Below are 23,867 nucleotides of genomic sequence, written 5' to 3'. Positions count from 1 at the left end.
TAAATAATATCAGTGGTTTTTATGGGCATTGATTGCCAGAAGATTATAGAAAGATAGCACTCATCATTCAAGAAAGCGCTAGTAAGGAAATAAACACTACATATTGTGCTGCAGTGGAAAAGCTATTATGGGTTCTTTCCATTTGCACGTGTGGCTGAGATCTGCATGATTGACACAGGAATGTCTGTCATGAAGGACCTTCTGTTTTATCAGCATGAATTAAACAACACAAGTGTAGATGAGAAGCTTGGACATCATCATAAAATGAGATCAATAACAAAAAATGTAGTGTGGGCTTCAGGCATATGCTCTTAGTCTGAGCAGTTGTCATTGAATCTTCTTGATAATTAAGGAGCCTTGGTGGCTCAGTGGTTAAAGGCCAGTACTGCAGCCGCTCACAGCTACAAGATTGTGAGTTCAATCCTGCGGAGCTCCAGGGTCGACTCAGCCTGGCATCCTTTTGCAAGTCACTAAAATGAGTACCCAGCTTGTTGGGGGCAATTAGCTTACACTTTGTAAACCGCTTAGGGAGTGCTTAAGTGCACTGATAAGCGGTATAGAAATTTACTTGCTATTTCTATTTCTATTGCTATATTCCCTAGGAAGCAAATTAAAACCACCTCTCATTTCAGTTTACTTTCTTTCAAGAAGGAATGGTGGGATTCTCACAAAGATCTATGCTGTCACATTTGAGACCCTTCAACATCTTAGGGAAATTTGCATCATACTACCATCTGCAGTGTTTCCAGAAAAAATGTGCACCATATTGGCTAAAGGAAAAAACCAGAGTCCCTCCATTGTTATGTCATCATGATTTCTTTCCTCATTATTTCACCATATCAAGAAAAAACAGTGGCTTGAAACTGATTCTCTCTCCCTCCCTCCCCTTCCCCCCTCTTTTTTAAAATTTGTTTTTATTTTAAAAAGAAGCAAAGGTGAAATATGTATTTATACATATAGAGAGTATTTCCTCAAATGTAAGAGCCACATACTAATTAAATGGTCCTTCTCTGCTGGGCTCAGCAGTGCTGTCAGCACCTACGAGTATAACTGACCAAGGTGCTAATAATAGAGTCTCCATGTTCTATGTACAGGACTTTACTTCAGAGTATTTACAGCACTATATACAAACCAACAATTATCCAGGCAACCACCCACTAACAACAGCAACCACACTGAACATAGGTCACACCCATATTTATACATTTTGTCCACAGCATGATCTTCTCACACAGGTATTTGCATTAGTCTTCTTACATCAGCATCTTGCATCATGTCTGCTGTGCCATCGGGCGTATCCTATATGGTATGATACGTCATGTCAGCCACCATGCTGCAGCCTTGCCATGTGTTGCATCACCCAACATCCATAGTCAGTTCAGTGAAATTCAACTCCAATTTCACATAACACTGACATCAAAATACATCAAAATGTGTATATATTAATCGTATACAACCTAGGTTAATATTGCATTATTTATATCATAAATCTTCAGATTCCATTGTTGTAATCTTCTGCAAATCATTAAAAACCTTTTGACTTCCCTCCACGTTAGCACTGATCATTTCTTTAAGTTTCAGTTTCCCCATCCTATATTCTGTTCTTGCCAACTATTATCCTACATATCCTTTGTGAAATTTTCTAAAATTTTCCTGTTTGATTTCTGGGTTTTATAGTAACACTCAACTTAACAAAATACACATATGAACAAATACATGTATAAAGAAAATTTGTAATGTTGTTTGCCTTCAAGTAATTTCTGACTTCCGGCGACCCTAAGGAGACCCTACCCCAGGGTTTTCTTAGCAAGTTTCTTCAGAGGGGTTTTGCCATGGCCAACCTCTGAGGCTGAGAGTGGGACTTGCCCAAGGTCAATCAGTGTGTTTTGTGTCTGAACCAGAATTCAGAGCCTGGTTTCCAAAGTCTAAGGCCTGAAACACACAGGCCAAATAAACTGGTTTCTGCCTGGTTTAGAGGCAGGGCATTTAGATGACACATGCCTTGAAACCAGGTGGAAATCACACCCAAGCTGCGCTAAAAAATGGACTGAAAAGAGGCTGAATTTTTCCGCTCTTTCCCAGAAAATGTGCACCTTCACCTGTGCATCTAAATACACCTGTGCCAGACCAATTCTAAAGGAGCAATCTACTTCCTAATTGGGCATATAAACACACATATAAATGTTTTTTGTGGGTTTTTCGAGCTATGTGGTCATGTTCCAGAAAAGTTTCTTTCTGACGTTTCACCAGCATCTGTGGCTGGCATCTTCAGAGAATGTTTGCCTGGAAAGGACTTGGCTATATATATTGTGTGACCGGGAAAGGCAGAAGTAATTTGCATGTATATTGTTTTTGTTGCTGATGGCAGGCCTCAGGGTAGGAGGGTCTGCACAAGAGGATGAGTGTCTGCTTGATAGTGCTTATTGTCTGCTGGGAGATTTCTCATTTGCATTTGTTGAGTCTTCCTCTTGCTATTTTTCAGGACTGGTAGCCAAACCTTGTTTACTTTAAGGGTTTCCTCTTTTCTGTTGAAATTGTCCAGGTGTTTGTGGATCTCAATGGCTTCCCTGTGCATGGTAGTTGTCAGCATGGTCCAGAATTTAAGTGTTTTCAAACAGTATTTTATGCCCAGGATGGTTTGTGGCATGTTCTGCTACTGCTGATTTTTCTGGCTGGCCCAGTCTGCAGTGTCTCTCGTGTTCCTTGATTCTGGTTTAGAATCATAGAATCATAGAGTTGGAAGAGACCGCAAGGGCCATCCAGTCCAACCCCCTGCCATGCAGGAAATCCAAATCAAAGCATCGCTTTGCACACTGCGTTTTGTGGTCCCTATGTAGACTTGTCCGCAGCTGCATGGTATGCGGTAAACTCCTGCGGCTGTGAGAGGGTCTCTCTGGTCCTTGGCTGAGCGAATCATTTGCTGGATTTTCTTCATCGGTTTGTAAACCATTTGAAGGTTGTGCTTTCCTCACCACTTTGCCTATTCTGACTGTGATTCCTTTGATGTATGGTAAAAATACCTTCCCTTTGGGTGGCTGCTTGTCTTCACTTCTCTGGGTTTTCCTAGACCTGGCAGCCCTTCTGATGTCTGAGCTGGAATAACCATTGGCCTGTAGAGCCCAGTCCAAATGCTTCAGTTCATCTTCCAAGAAGTGGGGTTCGCAGATGCGTTTTGCTCGGTCTACCAGTGTTTTGATTGTGCTTCTTTTTTGTCCTGGGTGATGGTTGGAGTTCTTGTGCAGGTATTGGTCTGTATGTGTGGGTTTTCGGTATACTGTGTGACCCAAACGTAGGTTCGGTTTGCGGATGACTGGGACATACAAAAATGGCAATGTTCCTTCCTTTTCTTTTTCCATAGTGAATTGGATGTTGAGGTGGATGTTCCTGTGAACAGATCTTCACTGCTCAAAAGTCTGAGTGTTGTCTATATATCTGCACATTGCTATCACTGTAGTTGGCTCACTTATTTATTGACTTATTTACTTTCCTACTAACATATAATGCTAGTGTTTGATCTTCGTGTGTCATTGAGTCACGGTCTGTGGCATTACTACATTATAACAACTTTATTGCAAGCCTGAAACAATGAAATGTAAGTTGTATTGATGCTCTTGCTTCAACTTACTATACTGTATATTTATTTGACTTGTATTGAAATTGTTATAAGACCATTAGAAGAGTCTTACAAACAGTAAAGGCCCTTTTAATCCAGCATCCTGATTCCCACAGTGGCCAACCAAATATGTCTGAGAAGCCAAGAAACAGGGTAGGCTCTGTTAACAATCTGCAGGGAAACAATGTTATAATACTATAAAATACAGTCGGCCCTTCTTATACACGGATTTTTTTATACACGGATTTGAGCATACACAGTTTGAAAATTTTCAAAACAAAGTATAAATTTCAAATATCAAACCTTGATTTTCCATTTTTTATAAGGGACACCATTTTGCTATTACATTATATTTAATGGGACTTGAGCATACACAGATTTTGTTATCCACGGGGGAACTTGGAACCAAACCCCAGCGTATAACAAGGGTCTACTGTATAGTTCAAACCAACGCCTGGCAACCACATACTGAAAGACTATTAATGTAAGATGGATTTTTGTAAATGTGTGATGGAGTCCCTGTTAAAGTGCTCTTGCATGTCATGTAGTCTGTCGGATTTATCTAATCCTACAGAGGAGGATAAACTGCGTGCAGTTTGCATCTGAGAAGAAATACATCAAAGGACTTAATATTTATGAAAGTTTTATCACATACTTTTCCTGCTTATCATCACTGCAGGAATTCTCCTGTTTGTTGCTGCAAAAAAGAGTATATTGCTACCTTTAATCTTAATGTTTTTGCATGAGTTAGGAGATTTTTTTAAAAGCAGACCCTGTGGTTGTTGTTGTTGTTTTTTTTTTTTTAAAGAGGGCTACAGTCAATTGGAAATGGTTCCCCTAAATTGTAGCTGTCTATGTGGAGTTCTTTTTGGTTCGGTCAGCTTTACTGCAAGGGCAGAAATGTTCCTGGTTTCATGAGAGAGAATATATGTTGGAATTTCCTTCATTTGCTTATTTTTGTGTTATTGTTTTTTCCCCCCGCACACGCACACACTTGGTCCCTAGCATTGTTTTTAGTGAAGCATATGATGCCACTCTGTGTAAAGCGAGCAGGGGAAAATGTGTGCCAGAGGGGGAAGCATTATTAGGTTGACAGGTCCAACCAAAAGAGTCAGATTCATCCATCTCCAGCCTTGGGCCCAGTGTAGATTTTTTATAATCTAATTGGACAAAAGAAAAGAGAATGCTAGTCAGATCTCAGGGCGGATTAGCAAAACAGTCATAGAATCTGAGAATTTAATTGAAGCCTTATGCATTATCCATTTAGCCTAAACATTTGACAGCTGAATAGTGGAGAGTTTAGCATCCTGAAGATGGATTTTTAAAAACTAACAGCTTCAGCATGGCATTAGTTTAGGTGCAGTAGTCTAGCTTTGTTTGGTAACATACTTTTGGAGTCTCATAGCTGATAGTATAGGAGTAGATGACTGCTGATTTAATAAGCCTTGGTTGGTGAATATCCAATGAGATCAAGAGATTAGTTGTCTGGCCTAAAGGCAGAGTAGAGGAAATATTGAAGTTCTTTTGGGCTATTGCCATTTCTTTTCTTTTTTCTTAAATGTACAGTCAGTAAGAGAGTTATAAAAGTGCTTTGAAACTGAACTGTTTGTTTTTCACAGCCAGGTGAGTTGTTTTGTAAAATCAGTTTTAACTTGATTTGTGTATTATTGTGTACATTTAAATTATGTACAATCTCACATGATGTAGTAATGCCTTAGTTTACACCAGAAAAGGTATACAATGTTTCTTAAAAATATCGCTGATTTTGTTTTTCTTGTTTTAGGAAAGATGTTGGTTTAAAAAGATTTTTCCCGAAGAGTTTGCTGGATTCAATAAAGGTAATCTTATCAGATGGTAGAAATTATTATATGATGTACCTTGCTCATGCCACTCTCTACTCTATCCAAGTATATATATTTATTTAATTTACTTTGCATCAACCATCAACATAGTTTTTTTTACAAAGACAGAGGATAAGTCTCTGCCCTGTGACTAAAATTGTTATACAATATACAGTATACTGTATAATATACTGTAAAATACAATACATACTACGCTACTTGTGTTATGTTTTATGTAATGGTGGGGGCATATTTGGTTAAAGATAAGCTTTGTGTTATTTAACATACACTGTTTTATGTGCAACATGTTTACTTCCTAAGGAAATTGATGGATTTACAATAGTTGCGGTTTAAGTGCAATTGACATGGAGTGGATTGGGCATCTAACTTTGAGATGCATTGTTTACAGTGCTTTAGTGTTGACTAAGAGTAAGACCATAAACAAAATACAAACACCCTGGCCCAATTTAGGAAGGGTTTTAAAACCTTCCTATTTAATCAGGCATTCCCCGACTAAATATCCTGTGGGCCTCCCTCCTCTCTCGTGGCCGTGAGGACGGGCTAAGGGGCTTTTTATTGTTTTTATGGATTGTTGTTTTATTATGGTTGTTTTTAATCTTGTATATTGTCTGCACTTCGGTGCATTTTGTTAGCCGCCCTGATCGTTTGGAAGGGCGGGGTACAAATAAAAATTTTATTATTATTATTATTATATATTAAGTAGTATATCTAATATGCAGTAAGTGAACTTGCTGTATGTGCTTTCCAAATGATACACTTCCATTCCCTCCTTGTTTTTCAAATGTCACAGGCTGCTGTGGTTCTGTTGGTGGAACTTGTCCCTTATGCAGTAGTTGGCTTAGGACAGCAATTCTTAACTTTCTCTTTACGGACCTCCTTTACATATCCTTTATTGCTGCAGACCACCAAGGCTCAACATTTATAACTCTAAAGTCTATCAAATATTTATTTAAAATTGCTTAACATTTATCTAAAGTTGTTGAAACTGCAGTAAAAAACTTTTTAAAAATCCCCCAAGCTGAGCCTGACTTGATCTTGTTCCATGCGAGTTTTGTTTAAAGCTTTTATATTGTTTTTAACTAGTTGATTTTAATTGTCTTTTAAATTTTATTGTAAAGTTTTAAATGGTTTTATCTGTGAGCTGCCTTAGGTCCCTTTCTGGGAGAAAGGGGCCTTAGGAATGGAATAAATACTTGGACACCAAAGTCTTCTCTGATGTATTTTTATTGCTGTGTGTGTCAGTAGTAGTGTCAAGTAGTACAAGGTGTTCTGATTTAATTTATTTATTTTATTTACGGTATTTATATTCCACCCTTAGTTAGTTGCTGGGTGTGTGCATGGGCACACATGAGATGCAGTGCAGTCAAGATCGTTTCCTATTCCTCTGCCTTGTGTGCTGTTGTGATGTGCATGGGGAAGAGATTCCTGAAGGCAGAGCCACCCACACCCACAAATGAGCACATACACACACACACATGCTTGCTCACAGCACCAGCTAACTAGTACACCTGCCTTTTGCTGTCTCCCTTTGCCTATAGTTCTGTGCACACCAACAACCCCAAAGCCTGTCATTCTGCACATGACAAGTGGGGTTTTTTTTTTGGAGGGGGGTTGTTGTTTTGCTCCAATCCGAGAGCAGCAAGCATGGGAATGAGGGGAATCTATGCACACAAGGGTAGACATAGATGTGCACACACTCACATGGTGAGGGCAGGACAGCGAGACCGACACCTGAGATTCCCTTTCCCACAGCCAAGCATGGCTTCTGGGGACTTTTAAAAGGTGTAGCCACCAGAACTTGACAGCACTTTGCTCAGGGGCAGCCAGTGAAAGGAGGCAGGCAGATAGGAAGGGACAGAGCCAGAGAGCCAGTGAGCGAGAAGGGATGTCTGGATGGGTCTCCAGGAACTTGTTTGGCCAAGGCATCTTTGCCACAGGGGCATGTTTTTGCCTTTTTCGTTTGGGGTTCCTGGAGAAACCAGAGCACAAACAGCCGAGGCAGAGAGAGTTAGGAAGGCAGAGGTGAGAGAGGGAGAGAGCAGGGAGGCAGAGCCATGCTGTTGATGCTTGGGCTGGTGGGAGGGATGGAGTTTTCTTTCCTCCTCCTCTTCTTCCTTCCTTTCTCTTTCACTTCTCACTTTCCAACCTGGGGTTAAGCCTGATAGGTCTGGGGGGGGGGTAAAAGGAGGAGAGTTGGTGGCCCACAGCGTGGATGTACCACCTCCATGGCAGGCACCCATAGGTCAGAAAATTCCACGAAAGTGGTCTAGATGCCTGTCTTCTTGGCCAGGTGTCTACCTGATTGCACCTGGGTTGTGCAAAGCCATATGAGGTGGAAAGCATTACCAGCTCTCTTCTCCCTCCCACCTTCCTTACCTTTTTCTTCTTTCTTCTCTCCTCCACTCCAAGGCTTTCTCTTCTGCCACCTGAAAGCAAATAACATTTCTTCAAGCCTTTGTGGACCCCCTGTGAAGTCATCATACTCCCCCAGGGGCCCACAGACCATTGGTTAAGAATTGCTGGTTTAGGAAGTATGATAAAGGGGCAAACAATGGTAGTTATTTCAAACATTCAGGCTGTTTTGATCTTATGATGGAATTTTTCCAGCAATACTTGTTAGTCTAGTAAAATCAGATCTCTACAATGAAACACGAATACTGTAAATGCTTAATGCTCTACTTTCTACCCCAGAATTATGAATATTTATGTTTCTGTGCTACTGCAAGCAAATATTACTATGATCATGTTGATAAATGTACAGTAGTTAAAATTCACTCTTCCTGGCAGCACCTTATGATCACATTTGAATATTTTATTACCCAGGCCAAAAACCTACGAAAAATGATCCAGCAGACATTTCGACAATTTGCCAACCTCAACAGAGAAGAAAGTATTTTGAAATTCTTTGAGATCCTTTCACCAGTGTACAGATTTGATAAAGAATGCTTCAAATGTGCTCTTGGTGTAAGTATGCTATATTTAACTGCTAGAGTATGTTAGGAAAGAATCATTCTAATTATTATTGCTTAGTTCAGCAATTCATTGTCAGATTTTATAGGCAGAAGAAAGGACAGCTGTCACTTCCAGTTTACAGTGACATACGTTCTCTCTTTAGATATAGGTAATATTTCTAAAACCCTTTAAAAACATATTGGATAGTATGCAAAGAGATCTTGTAGCACCTTTGAGACAAACTGAAAAAAAGCTGGTAGCATGAGCTGTCTATAAAATCTCATGATACCAGTTTCTTTCTTTCAGTTAGTCTCAGAGCTGCTTCAGGGGCCCTTTGCATAATGACTAACACAGTTATGTCTTTGAATATTGGATGGTAGTAACTGAGAACAATTTAGTAATTGTGGTAAATAATTATATCAGAATATGCAAAAACTCTTTTTTAAAAAAAATAGTTTTCTATACCCAAAGAATCGAGTTAATACACAAGTTTTTTTATATCTACCTGTTTTAATTTTTGGAAGCTCCCTTAAGTCCCAGTCCTAAATAAATAACCTGATGAAGGGAGCTGTTATCCACAAAAACCTATGACAAATAAAGCTAACTAAGCAGCAGAAAACAAACCGGCACAATACGCCGGCTTGGGGGCAGCGTGGGGGCATGGCATTTAGATGAAACTTGCCCCCATGATGCCCCCAAGCCAGTGTCATGCTGCCTGCCCACCCGCCCAGATGGTGGGCAGAATTGTGGCGCTCTGGCGGTGCAGCATTTATATGCTGCATGCCGCAGGAGTATGGAAAACTGGCACTGCGTTGGAAAAGCTGCCCTTTTTCAGCCCCCAAAGGGAGCGGCATTTTGCCATTTCTTTTTAGGTCAGAAAATGATGGATTGGGGCCACACTGTGTGGTTGGCTTTTGGGGCCGTCTGTACTGGCCCAAAGTCTTTACTATGCTACAAGACTGTTGTTTTTCTGCAACATTTACACAGTTACATGATGGTGTTGTCTGCTTGCAAGTTGTTTCTGACTCATGACAACCCCAAGGCATACCACTCTTAAAAATACAATAAATGAATAGCGGTGTTCAATCCTAGTTCCTGCTAGGCTCTTTCCAGTGAATATGGGGCGGTACTATTCTTGGTCTCCTTAGTTTCCATGACTGTCCTCAGACACAAGATAGACAGTTATCTCAGCAAGTTTTTCACCTACCTGAGAAACAGTTTCCTGCCCAAGATCTTCCATTGACACCAGGTCTCCCTATATGTGAATGCATTATCTCCACAGGTCCACCATCACACTTGTTTTATCAGAGCATTTAATTTTTTGTTTGATTGATTAATATTATAGTTGGCTCTTCAGGTCCATGAATTAAACCATTTGCAGGTCATCACATCTCATATTATCAAATGGTGGCAATTTTAAAGAGGACACGCTGAAGAATGCACGTTCATGTCACTGAAATTTAACAATATGAGTTGTGATTATTCATGTTTTTTGCATCCAATTGGAGTCTCGCAACTGAACCCCTACTACTGTATTTTCAAACCTTTTCTTTATTATTGAATTGTGATGAAAGTGTTTTTCCTTTATTTTAAAAATATGTACATATATTTTTCTCACTTTTCATCGCCTCCTTGGGACTATTAAATATAAAAGTCAAGCTGGATTATTTCAGTGGAGTTGGCTATTGGCCCAGAAGAAGGAATCAGCTACCTTACAGACAAAGGTTCCAATGTAAGTCTGATCAGTTGTTTTGTTATGCTTTGAAATAAATGGTACAGTATATTGAGATTAATGGAAGTCAAGGCCATTGAGAAAAACTGTATAAATAGGAGTAAACTTGAATGAGCTGTGTCACTGAGGAGTAGAGAAAGTGAGACAAGAGTCTTGATGATGATTATTATTTCTATTCTGCCTTCACTTGGTATTTGTTGGTGGTCTCCCAGCCAAGTACTAACCAGAGCTGACCCTACTTAGCTTCCAAAATCAGACAGGATTTGGTGCCTTTAGGGTATAATTTATCTATCTCTTTTTATCTATATGAGAACTGAAATACTAAAAGAAAATAAAACTCAGAAATATACTTGTTGATAACAATTCTTATTTCAGGTGGGAGATTGATCATTTGTCATCATTTGTCTTTTCGGCTTCTAGTCTGTGGTTCCCATTTTTCAATAGCATTCTATAAGGGTTGCTATTTATATCTGATTTTTTCACTTTTACTTGACTTGTTCTGGGGCTCAGATGAAAAGAATAGAAGGATAGAGCAGGATATGGGAAGCTTCAGGTAGATACTTATACTTTCATTTTCCACTATATTTTTTTATAGCCTACCCATCTGGCAGATTTCCATCAAGTGCAAACCATTCAGTATTCAACTAGTGAAGATAAGGACAGGAAAGGAGTGCTGCAAATGAAAATATCTGGAGCCCCAGAAGTAAGTAATTTGTTATTGACATTATTCTTTCATGATTAGACAGTGAGGTTTACTTCATCAGTTGTTGTTGTTGTTGTTGTTGTTGTTGTTGTTGTGTGGATTCAAGTCATATCTGACTTATGGTTACCCTAATATGAACCTTCAGTGGAGTTTTCTTGATAACATTTGTTAAGAGGGTGTTTGCCTTTGTCTTCCTCTGAAGCTGAGAAATGGAGAGTGGCTTGCCCATGGACACCCAGTGGGTTTCCATGGATAAGCAGGAATTCAAAACCTGGTCTCCAGAGTCATAGTATTCAAGCCATTACACCACACTGGCTCTCATGAATTAGTACAGAGCATTAAAATGTAGGAAATAGTATCAGATTATTACTTCAAACTGCTCTGTGAGCAGAGACTGACGCATTTCCTGTTCTGAACTAGTACAACATGTTTTCTATATACGAATACAGCTGGCCCTCCTTATCCACGGATTTTTTATCCATGGATTTGAGCACCCATGGCTTGAAAATATTCCAAAAAAAGTATAAATTCCAAATAGCAAACTTTGATTTTCCATTTTATATAAGGGACACCATTTTGCTATGGCATTGTATTTAATGGGACTTGAGCATCCACGGATTTTGTTATCCACGGGAAGGCCTAGAACCAAACCTCAGTGGAGGATAACAAAGATCCACTGTATAGTGATGTGATGTATTGTTACTCTTAGAGGCTAATTGAGTCTATAGCAGTAGACAACATGTCTCTTGTTAGCTATGAGGAGCACATGCTCATACTATCCAGTCCTCCTGTAGGTTTTGCAGTTAATCATGGTGATATTTGTTAATGAAAAGTCCCTACTGCTCTCTATAGGTGCTTGTTAGTACAGTGGGTCCTTGGTATACGCGGGGGATCCGTTCCGGACCCCCCCGCGTATACCAAAATCCGCATATGCTTAAGTCCCTATTGTCCCCAATGGCGGTGCGCGTGCACGCGCACCGCCATTGGGGACAAAAGTCCCTGGCTTACCCTCCCCTTTCCTGCCCTCCCTCCCTGCCTCCCTCATTCCCTCCCTCCCTTTCCCCACTTACCTTGCTCGTCGCCGCCACCGCCGCCTCCAAGTCACCGTTACTGGCGGCGGCGGCGAGGAGGCATGGCCCTCGGCCTCCGCGGGAAGGCCGGGCGGTGCTGGAGGCCAAAGGGCCTCTAGGCAGCCACCCGGCCCTTCTGTGGAGGCTGCATCTGCGAGGAGGCCGGCCTAGAGGCCAGGCTTTGGCCTCCTCATGGCCGCCACCTCTGCAAAAGGGTCGGGTGGCTGCCTAGAGGCCCTTTGGCCTCCAGCGCCGCCCAGCCTTCCCGCGGAGGCCGAGGGCCATGCCTCCTCGCCGCCGGTAACAGCGACTTGGAGGCGGCGGCGAAGAGCAAGATAAGTGGGAAAAGGGAGGGAGGGAAGGAGGGAGGCAGGGAGGGAAGGAAGGAGGGAGGCAGGAAGGGAGGGAAGGAAAGGGGAGGGTAAGCCAGGGACTTTTGTCCCCAATGGCGGTGCGTGTGCACGCGCGCTGCCATTGGGGACAACTTCCGGGTTTGCCTTCCACGGATGCTCAAATCCGCGGAAAGCAAATCTGCGTATAAGAAGGGCCGACTGTATAGTTTTTTAATTGTCAAAGCTGGAATGTGTGACCACTATAGATATTTTAAGATTATGCAAGTTGTAGTGGGCAACTGTGGATGGAAATAGTTCTGATCTTGCAAATTAGTCTTCTTAGGTCTTGCTTGATATTGCTCTTTACTGGACATCATCATCAACAATGTTTACAGGAGATTGGGAAGTATTGGCAAAGAGCAAGAACACAGAAATGGAACATCCATGTCCTTTAAAACCTGAATGCTTTCCTCTGTTCTCAGATAGATTGTTGCTGTCCAAGCACTCCTTTCAACACACTTGATACAATTAAGGAAAAAATGTGTCTTGTTTATTCCCCTTTTGAAACCAGTGGGACTTGAAATCATATTATCTCTTGCTGTTGAAATAAATTTTAGTTCATCAAATTATTCTTGATATCTTGTTTGTGTTGATAGTTTTTGGAACTTGTATAAACAAGCGATCAGCTGGTTTTCTAGTTCTGCTAACTAAATATATTTTTGACTCTTTATTACTATTTATTTCATGTGAGGTCATTGTTGAGAACAGATATGGAAAACAAACAATGGCCTATAGATTGGAAAAGATCAGTGTACATTCCCATACACAAAAAAGAGACACAAAAGATTGCAGTAATTTCTCATTCTTAAACTACTTCAGCAAAGACACCTGCCATATATGGAGCGAGAAATTCCAGAAGTGTAAGCTGGGTTCAGAAAAGAAAGGGACACTAGGAATCACATTGCAAACATACTCTGGATAATGGCACACACCAGAGATTTCCAGGGAGAAAAATCACTATGTGCTTCATAGACTATTGGAACGCTTTTAAGTACATAGACCATGAAAAGTTATGGCTGGATCTTAAAGCAATGGGTGAACCATTACATTTGATTGTCTTGATATGTCACCTGTACACAGATTATAAAAAACAAAGATATAATATTGAACACTAAAGTAAGGACACCATCATGTTTTCTATCACCGTTTATGGATGTGAGAGTTGGACAGTGAGGAAAGCTGGCAAAAAGAAAACTCATTTTGAGTTGTACTAGAGAAGAATGCTTAGACAGAGTGGATGACTAGGAAGACAAACAAATGGATGCTGGAATTGATCAAGCCTGAGCTCTTCCTAGAATTCATGATGGCCAAATTGAGGCTGTGGTACTTCAGCCACATCATGAAAAAGGCATGACTGACTGGAAAAGACAACAATGCTTGAAAAGGTAGAGGATAGGAGAAAAAGAGGTAGACTGCATACCTGACGGATAGACTCAATCAAGGAGGCTATGACTAGGAACCTGAAGAAATTATGCAGACCGGTTGCGGACAGGAGGTCTTGGAGTGTAGTTGAAGTCAACTTGAAGTCAGTTAACAACAACCATAATGGCCAATGAAATTATTTCTTAGCTCACTCCACCCATAGTTACAGTATATTTCAGAGTCTAGAAAAATTACATGAATGTACTGTGCCATCAAAATTAGTCAAGTGTTTGTTAATATCTTTAAAGCCCTATATAGTTTGGGTCTAGGTTACCTACAAGATTGCCTCTTCCTGTATAATCTGCCCTCTACACTCAAGTCTTTTGAGGGACATTTCTTCATGTGGCCAGGTCCTTCATCCAGAAGACCTTTTCATCAGCTGCCCCTAGACTGAGGAATGACCTTCCAGGAGAGAGTCAACAGCTAAATAATGCTGCCTGAATTTTAAAAAAACCATTAAAGACCTCTCTGTTCTGGCAGGCCTACCCAGTCAAATTTAAACTAGGGATTTTAAATTGCTATATTTTAAAATAAATATGTCTGGATGGTTTTAACATGTATTGTTATCTCAATGCTATATTTATCTGTTTTAACCTATGTGTTTAAATAGTTTCACGTATTTAGTTAAACATTCTTTTTTAATCTGTGTTGGACCCACCTTGACTCTTGGGGCAAACATAACCCCATGGATGCATCCATGCAGAGTGAGCTACATACAAATCACATGGAGTGGCGCTGCTTTCTAGCACAAAGAGATGGGCAAAGTTGGCAGCTAAAAATATGAAGCTGCTTATATGCTACATCTTTCATAGGGCCATCCAACTTGCAAGATTTTAGGGCATAATCAGCTACACACACTTTTCTGTTTACTGTTTTTCAACTGCATACTCAGCTCTGATGTAACAACTCAGCTGTTCTACTAAATGTTTGTGTCTATAAATAATGTCTCTTTGTTTGGTGCCCTATTTTCTCTCTCACACTCTTTCTGTAGCCACTGACAGTGACAGCACCATCCTTAACCATTGCTGAGAACATGGCTGACTTGATAGATGGTTATTGCCGACTGGTCAATGGTGCAACACAATCTTTTATCATCAGGCCCCAGAAAGGTAAGATAAATCTTAATTTTGCCAGCAACTTGTGCTATGTCTAGTCAGATTTGGGCCAGAAAAGTGAAAAAAGAGTAGAAGTAAGAACTAAGCTTTCATAATTTCCATGCACTATGGAAAACCATGATTCTTGCTAGTGAGTACAACACTGAAAATAAAACTGTTAACAAGAAACTGAGATGATGATTCCAGTAACTACTGCCATATCAGTTATGCTGTGCTAATGGTAGTACGGTAACTTAGGTCCAAAACACACTGCAAAAATAATCCAATTTGAGACTGCTTTAAATGCCCTGGCTCAATGCTAGGGAATTTTAGGAATTGTAATTTTGTGAGACATTTAACCTTCTCTGTCAGAGAGCTCTAGTGCCACAATAAACTACAATTCCCAGGATTCCTTAGCATTAAGTCAGGGCAGTTAAAGCAGTCTCAAACTGCATTATTTCTGCAGTGTGTTTTGTACTTTAGTGAGCCTGTAACTTAGCCACATTCCAAAGTTTTCAGCTGATATTTTTTTTAGCTAGTTGTGTATTCTCCACAAGTGACTTGCCCTTTTCCCCCCAAGTAATCCATTTTATTCCATGTAGTCTATCACCCTTTGATTTGATTTGAAAACTTGTAGAAAAGAGTCCTCTTTTTAAACAAACTCATATGGTCTATTGAATTATCATGTTATTTGTTTTTTAGATTTGTTTTAATTCTACTCTTCCTCCAATCAGCTCTGAGTGTTGTACATAATTGTGATCTCTCAGTTTTATCTTCACAACAATTCTGTGTGACAGGAGGATTAGGCTGAGACTCAATGATTGGCCCAAAGTCACTCAGTAAGTTATGTAACTATAGAACTGAGTATTGTAACTTAGGAAGACTTTTTAATTTCTCAATTAGCAATTTTAATATTCTTTCATTATATTTTAGGCTAGTACAGTTGCTGTTATTCTCTTCATATTGCCTTTTTTGATCCACAATCTTAGTCCAACACACCCCTGTCCTTTTTGAGCTCTATGAGTGGTAAATTTAAAGAGCTATTGGAACAAAACAAAATTCCCTGCTTCAGTCCTACAGTGAGGAAATTTCCATGTTCGGTTTGATGGGATTTCATTAGTTGCACATCAAGAATTTTTTTTGAAGCATGTGAACTAGGATACTGACTTGGTAAAATAGACTCCCCTCTGAATCCTATTATAGTTAGTCTGGAGAGCAGTCAGTTTCCTTGGAGAGAAAAGTTGATTTAGGCTGAGGTTGTTAAATGCCATCGCTTATAATCAAGAACTTTGTAAAAACAATTTTACAGAACTAGTTGCTGTAATATCAGTGATTTGGTAATATTGTTGAAATATTGTATCAAAAGGAAATAAATGCTTCCACCTGTCCTGTTTCTGTAGGTTGATTCGGATAACATCAGGAACATTTCTTTTGCAATTTAGCTTACATGCTTATTCAGATTTACAGTTCAGTTTTAATCAAGGGGGGAAAAACAGTCTGCATCACATGTCATGTGCTATTTTAATGGCATGGGTGCAGTGGTTTGAGCGTGGATTATGACCCTGGAGACCAGGATTCGATTCCCACTTTGACGTGAAAACCTACTGGGTGACCTTGGTTTCAGCCCCAGAAAACCCCATGATAGTGTCGCCTTAGGGTCACCATATGTCGGCAATGACTTGAAGGCACACAACAACAATACTGTGTAAGCAATATATGTTTGGATAAGAAAACTGCAGGAAAAATAAGAGTGGTGTAAAATTTAGTATATTTAGAGAGGTTTTGGTTATCTTATTACTCTGAGAATGAAAGAGATGATCTGGTTTGTCTGACTAGCAATGTTAAATTTATTTTGCAGTGAATGCTGAAACTTTACTACTTTATCCTGTATTTCACACATAGCAACAAACCATAAATCTTAAAATATACTCTCCACATTTGTGGCTTTGACATTGGTGGATTTGATTATTCATTTGATTATTAATATGTTCTCTCTAAGAATATTTAGGTTCTCCAGGCAACTCTATGGTCAACTTTAACCAAAGGTCGCACTGAAGGACCTAGAGATTCCTAGAGAGAACACTCCACTAGGCATTTGTAGCTTCTCCAGCGCAATTCTCTAGTCAGTGTCTGGCAGATATTGACCACAGAGTTGCACTGGAGGACTTAGAGATTCCTAGAGAGGTGTTCTCTCAGGTAAAAACATAGTGTTTTTGTTATTTGTGGTTTTTCCACATTCATGGGGATCTTGTGCCCCAACCCCAGTGGATGTGGAGGGACCAGTGTACTATTAAAGCAAAGGTACTTGACTAAGATTGATTTTGATATTATTTCTCAAGCTAAAATATAGTAGTCTATTCTGGATTAGAGGCTTATTCTAATACATGCATGTGAAACTGAAAGAAAAAAATAAACTGAGAGTTGACCTGCTTGATTAACAAAAATATGGAGGGAATGTTTGAAAGTTTTGTGTAAGGCTGCTGGTGAAAATCTAATATTGTATTACTTCCTTTTATTATGTGGAAATTTTATTAGCTTTAGTTAGCAGTTACTTTGTCTTGTTTATATGTTTTTAATAGCATGTGACATTCATTAATTATGTGTTTTTCTCTCTGCAGAAGGTGAAAGAGCATTACCATCCATACCAAAGTAAGTCATAGCTCTTAATGTTTGGAAGTATGGTTTCAGGGTATTTGAAATTTGTGATTTTAACTCTTTGTTTTAATATAAGATTAATAGCCAAGTTGAGTTTACAAGGATAGACAGGCTATATTTAAATAAATTCAAATTAGAAAATTAGAATTTCAAAATATATTTTGATTTATAAAGCTGAAAATTCTAAATGAACCCAGCCAGCTACTATATAGTTGAATTTCATTTTATGGACCATTAAGCCTGAAGGCATGTGGTTAAATTTGGGTAGCATAATGCAGAAGGCAGAACTGGGTCCTTCCCTCCAGGTGCGCTATCCCCATTATTATCAAACTGCCACTAAATTCAGATCAAATGCATAATAATAATAATAATAATAATAATAATAATAATAATAATAATAATAATAATAATAATATATTTATATTTATATTCTTCCTTTTCCCGAACGAATCAAGGCTGATTACAGCAGAAACGATAATAAAACAATTAACAATATTACAACATAGAATAAAAATATAAAATATAAGCAATAGTCACATTATACTGTCCCCATAAAACCCTCACCATTACGTAATAATAAAACACAATAACAGTTACAATAGTTAAACCATTAAAACAATTTAAACAATCAATGCATTAAGTGTGACTTGGTAGTACATCTGACCATGGGGCAGATGCATAGTGTTTCATTGAAAATTTTGAAGACCAACCCCAAGGCATGGGGGGCTCATAATGACCTGGTCTCTGGGTCCATTCAAACCTGGAGCTTGCCTTGAAAATGTCCAGGGGAAAATGTGCTTCATCTTTTCCCAGAGAGGCAACAATACTGCTACCTTTAATTTTCTTCATTCCCCCAGAGTTCTGATTTGTGAAAAGGCAGCGGGGAGCAAAGCAGCGTTCTGATTTGGGTACACTTATTTTGGTCAAAGAATGTCAACTCCATTCTTCTGTGGGCTGATAGTTTCATGATACCACAAGTATTGGCTCTGTAGATTAAGTAAACTATGTGAACTTAAGTCTTCTACATAAATCATGATCAGTACCAGCATTATGAGGCTGTTTTGCCCCCTAAAGGTTCTAACAGGGCTAACCTCTTCCCCAGCATTCTTCCACAGCAGCCTCCCCCCTCCCATTTTATAATCACATTGTCACCCCAATGTTTATGCCCCCTCCCCATGGCTGCTTTAGGTCCAGGACAGTCATCTTCAAACTAGGAAGGAATCTTCAGAGTTGACTCAGAAATATCTCACTGAACTCCATGATACTGACTCATAAATAAATGCATACAGGGTAATTTTGTTAGTTAATGTGCAGTCTTGTTCAATATATTAATATATTATTCAATATATTAAGATCTCCATATTAAGATCTCCACATAGGGAAATAGTGGAGAAATTTTCAAGAATAAAGCATATAGGATTTTTGCAAAGTGAACATTCTATAGGAAGCGTATAGGGTTTTTGCACAGTGAACGTCTTATAGGAAAACAGAACAGTGTTTGAAATAGCTTTTTTTGCACAATGAACATTATTTAATATGGTATGTCTTATATTTTCCCTGGAGATTTGAATTGTTGTTGTTATGTGCCTTCAAGTTTGTTCCTGACCTGTGGTCACCCCCAGGGGAATCTATCACAGGGTTTTCTTGGCAAGATTTGTTCAGGAGGGAGCTTACCTTTGCCTCCCTCTAAGGATGAGAGAATGTGACTTGTTCAGGGGTTTCCATGGTCCAACGGGGATTTGAACCCTGGTCTCCAGAGTTACAGTCCAATGCTCAAACCATTATATCATTCTGGCTCAAAAATTTGAATATGCCAGTTAAAATTCTTAAATATGTGTTAGTGCTTTTTTCTTTCTTCACATGTAAGTCATGGGTCCATCATTGAACTGGGGTTCAATTCTTACTGTCCTGGGTAAATTTAAAATATAGAATCATCTCCACACCTGATACAAGTTTATCTTTATAAGAAAATGGATTGGTGTTGCTAATTAGAGTGTCTTGTCAAATATAGTTTACCACATTAACAGATTTGAACTTCTGTTTTTTTCAGGCTGGCAAACAATGAGAAACAAGGAGTACGATCTCATACAGTGTCTGTATCAGGTAAGAACCGCATGAAGTAAGTTTTTTGTAAAGATAACTTTATAGACATTTCTTTAGTGAATTTTAACAAATTTTCAGTGAAGTTACTGTTAAGATACATATTAAAATACACATTATTTTCTGTCAGTATCAAAAGCAGTCATGCAACACTTTCTGTGCTTGCTTCTCTTACCCTCATCACTTGCTCTTCACTTCAGTTATTCTATTTCAATTAATTTGCACTGGATTCCTGAAAAAACTATAACAGAAGCTGACCAATAAAGAACCATCTGGTAAATTCATCACTTCACTTTACTGTAGTAGCCTTAAATGGAACAGTGTTTGAAATAATATAGAAAGGAGTGGTTTTAACATCCAGTCTTTTGGTTTCATATGATTTAAGTCCTCATCTTTGTGTACTTTTGTATTTATTGTTATAAACCAGTTTGTTCAGAAATATTGTTAATGTTGCTATAACAACTTGTAGAGTCCAACTGAATACTCTTGCATTTTCTTATAGCTGCCATACTATTTTCTAATCATTATTTCCATGAACCAATTTCACATCCTAACATGTGTCCTTCAGGTTTTGGCATGACCTGCTGATGTGTTGAACTCATGCCTTGGGTCTAGAAATTTAATATGAGAATATTATGTTGGCTTTGGCAAATTATTTCTTTTGATGAACTTGTTTTCTTTGGTTTTTTTCTCCTAAATACACCAATTTGATTCAAAGAAGGTTATGTTTGATGTAACTGTATAGAAGAGATACACTTTGCCAAAAAACACGACTCAGTGGCTTTGAACAGTGGGAGCAAGAGATGTGTACAATGAGTCTCCCTTATCTGAAATCCTTGGGACAAAAAGTGTTTTGGATTTTGGATCATTTGTATATACTTAATGAGATATCTTGGAGATGGGTCCCAAATCTAAACAGGAAATTCATTTATGTTTCATATACATATTATACAAATAGTCTGAAGGTAATTTAATGCACAATATTTTAAATATTTTTCTTATGAGTCAACGTTTGTGCACATTGAACCATAAGAAAACGAAAGTGTCATTGTCTCAGCAACCCCTGTGGACAATTTTTGATTTTGGAATATTTTGGATTTTGGAATTCCAGATAGGGAAACTCAACCTTTAGTGACTTATGGCTAAGCAGAATTTTGACTGCTCATAGCCTAATGTATATTACTAGTTGCAGTGATGCCAGCATGAACTACAGAATGATAGCTGTTCCTTGATGGTATTTAAAATGATTTGCAGCTTAAAGGCTTGAAATAAAGTAGGGAGATATATACAGGATGTTAGAAAGTTATCTATTGAATTTCAATTGTATATCATCATCACCATCACCATCATTTCCCGCTTTCCCCCAATTTGGGACTCAAAGCAGCTGACAATTTAAAAGAACAATATAGTTAAAAGCTTACAAAAGTGAACATTAAAATAGAATCAGACTGTTACAATATTAAAACACATAACTCATTAAAAGAGTAAAATGCAATTTTATTGTATATAGAATGGAAGTTGCAAAGATAATTTTTGAACACCCTGTACATGGATAACAGATACCTGATTTTGCCATATAGCATAAACTTAGAATTGTGGTCTTTGATTTTATCAGTTGTCCTGGCAATATAGTTTGTAAAGGTGTTTGACTATATACAAAATGTTGTGTTCATTTTTGTAGGTATATCATGCAGTATTTGAAATTTAATTACACACTCCAATAGAAAGGACACATTAGTTGTCAGTCAATTGCCTCTTGTTTAAAAATGAGGTATCCGTCTAAATAATAAATATATTAAGATACCAGCAAAACAATACACAAAGTTACACTGGAAGAAGCAGGCATAGATTTCTCACTTGGAATACTGTGTACAGTTCTGGGCACCAACGTTCAAAACGGATGTTGAGAAGCTGCAGCCTGTCCAGAGGAGGGCAACCAGAATGGTGAAAGTCTGGAAACTATGCCTTATGAAGAGAGACAGGGAGCTGGAGATGTTTAGCCTGGAGAAGAGAAGGTTAGGAGATGATAAGATAGCCTTGTTTAAATATTTGAAGAGGTGCCGTATTGAGGATGGAGCAAGCTTGTTTGTTGCTGCTCCAGAGAATAGGATTTGGAACAATGGATGCAAGCTCCAGGAAAAGAGATTCCACCTCAACATTAGGAGGAACTTCCTGACAGTAAGGGCTGTACGACAATGGAACAAACTCCCTCGGAGTGTGGTGGAGTCGCCTTCCTTAGAGGTCTTTAAACAGAGTCTGGATGGACATCTATCGGGGATGCTTTGACTTAGATTTCCTGCATGGCAGGGGGTTGGACTGGATGGTCCTTGTGGTCTCTTCCAACTCTAGATTCCAATATAATAATAACACCAAAAAATCCAATTACATCATGAAGAATACAAAGTACAAAAAGAAATGCATAACATGGCATAATAGTAGTCAAAACCTAACATAGCATAGCATAATAATCTAACCGCCATCCCCAACTCTTCCCTGGCAGCAAAACAACAGTCAGTTAGCAAATATTAATTACATATCTGAAATAATAAAACTCTAGGCCAGTATAGCCAGGTGTTCTGGGGACGTTGAAGCTAGCGTTAGATTCCTCCATCACTCTCCTCCATCTACTGATATAAAACTGGCTGGAGGTGTGGGGGGGGGGGGAGAAGATGCGGAGAGTAGACCTTGTCGTCTCTGCCCACCTCCTGGCCAGATACTGAGCCCAGCTGTAGCCCAGGTGAAAAAGGGCAAGGAGGACAGCAGGGCAGCATTTTTAAGCTTGCCGCTCTCTGCCCCGCCTCCGTATGTCTGCAGCTGAGTCCTGGTGGTTTTTGGCAGTCACTTCCTCAGCAGGTCTTCTTGGAGGACAGGATGGCCTTTGTGGTCTCTTCCAACTCCATGATTCTATATGATTCTATGATTTGTTCTTGTTTACCTTTGAACTTTGAAATAATTGGCACTGTCTATTTCCCAGTGAAATCTAGAAGATAATTTTATAGCACTTGGAGTTGACCAAATGAAGAAGAAAAGTTATACAGTAAAAATGAGCAAAATATTCTAAATTCTTCTAACCTTTTACGTTGGGATGAAATTATGTGTGAGTCTAAATCTATCAGTGCAAGCTGTCTGGAGCTACATATAAAGGGTCTAGGTTTGAAAACCTCTCATCCAAAGCAGCCATATCCTCTAAATGTACTACTGTAGGGAGATTGTTATACAAGCTATTGTTTTGCCTAGACTACTACTACAAGTACTGTAGCAGTGAGTAAAGTATTATTAGTGGCTCTGGATTGAATGGAACACATTGATTCTCTCTTTGCTTATCATATTGCCTTACTCTTTCGGTCTATTCTGGCTGCTCAGACCCTATTATCTGTGTTGTGACTCTTGTGCAATCCTTACAAATAAGACAGTCAAATGTAGGGCTGTATTTTTACAGCACATTATAGAATCAAAGTTCTGGAAAGGATCTTTGAATCCAGCCTTCTCAGTGTTGATCAAAAACTTTTCTGCTGATGTAGTTTTGGTCAGTAACTGCAACAATGAAAAGATATTGCATAGAGGCTCTGGTTTGTTTGTTGATTAGGCAATCCTCAGCAATATCCAAATTTTAAGGAGCAGGAATGGGGAAAAGGGACTCTTTGGGAATTGTCATCTTGTTCATGTTCTTCCTTATGAGCAGAGGGGGGGGGGAAGTCAGTATGCAGCAGTTGGGTTACACCCTGTTGTTTTCATTGAAGAGATAGAGTAAGATATCAGCATGGGAGGTAAGTTTGGTAAAGAGAATGAAAAAATAGTGCTGAAGATTTGAGATATGTTTTAATTTGCATCTTCCCTTTGAGTTTGCTGGAGGGTGGGTTGAGTGGCCAATAAAACAAGGCTATCAATGTGTATGATAAAGAGGAAGCATGTTCTGCTAAACTAGAGGCAAGGAATAAAGTATAGGGTCATTGAGCACATACAGATTGTTGGTGATTTTCTTGGCATTTTTGCATGGGTTGAGCAGCAGGATAAATAGGCCCAGCACCTCTTTTCCTTGAAAGGAAACACTGCTCTTCTCCTCAAAGGATAAAAATACACATATAATGTAGGATACATCAAAACAGTAATTCCATGTCTTATTTGCTCTCATGTTTGGTTAGCCCAAGAAAAAGAGGCAAAACACTTTCAGGGGTGGGGTAGGTAGAGGAGGTTTAAAATCTTTTTTCAGTGAGCATGTTCAGTCAGTAAAGGAGGCTTCATTTTCCAAGTTTGCTCTCAGTTTGGCTTGCT

General features: G+C 39.1%; 1 protein-coding gene across 10 annotated transcripts in view; it reads left to right on the top strand.

The window, feature by feature from the left end:
• The window catches only part of PTK2 (protein tyrosine kinase 2), a 220,197-nt gene that overhangs the window by 104,779 nt on the left and 91,551 nt on the right, over window positions 1-23,867 (top strand). For all 10 annotated transcript variants that reach the window (XM_042463825.1, XM_042463818.1, XM_042463817.1 and 7 more), the window contains 7 exons: window positions 5,397-5,451; window positions 8,299-8,439; window positions 10,082-10,159; window positions 10,755-10,862; window positions 14,738-14,855; window positions 17,459-17,489; window positions 19,546-19,598. In XM_042463825.1, coding sequence (XP_042319759.1) covers window positions 5,397-5,451; window positions 8,299-8,439; window positions 10,082-10,159; window positions 10,755-10,862; window positions 14,738-14,855; window positions 17,459-17,489; window positions 19,546-19,598 — 584 coding nt within the window. The remainder of the gene's footprint in view (window positions 1-5,396; window positions 5,452-8,298; window positions 8,440-10,081; window positions 10,160-10,754; window positions 10,863-14,737; window positions 14,856-17,458; window positions 17,490-19,545; window positions 19,599-23,867) is intronic.

Source organism: Sceloporus undulatus, chromosome 4 (assembly GCF_019175285.1).
Source record: "Sceloporus undulatus isolate JIND9_A2432 ecotype Alabama chromosome 4, SceUnd_v1.1, whole genome shotgun sequence".
In the NCBI taxonomy this organism is placed as follows: domain Eukaryota; kingdom Metazoa; phylum Chordata; class Lepidosauria; order Squamata; family Phrynosomatidae; genus Sceloporus; species Sceloporus undulatus.
The sequence above is the reverse complement of the archived record's forward strand: the minus strand, read 5'-3'. Positions and strand labels throughout refer to the sequence as shown.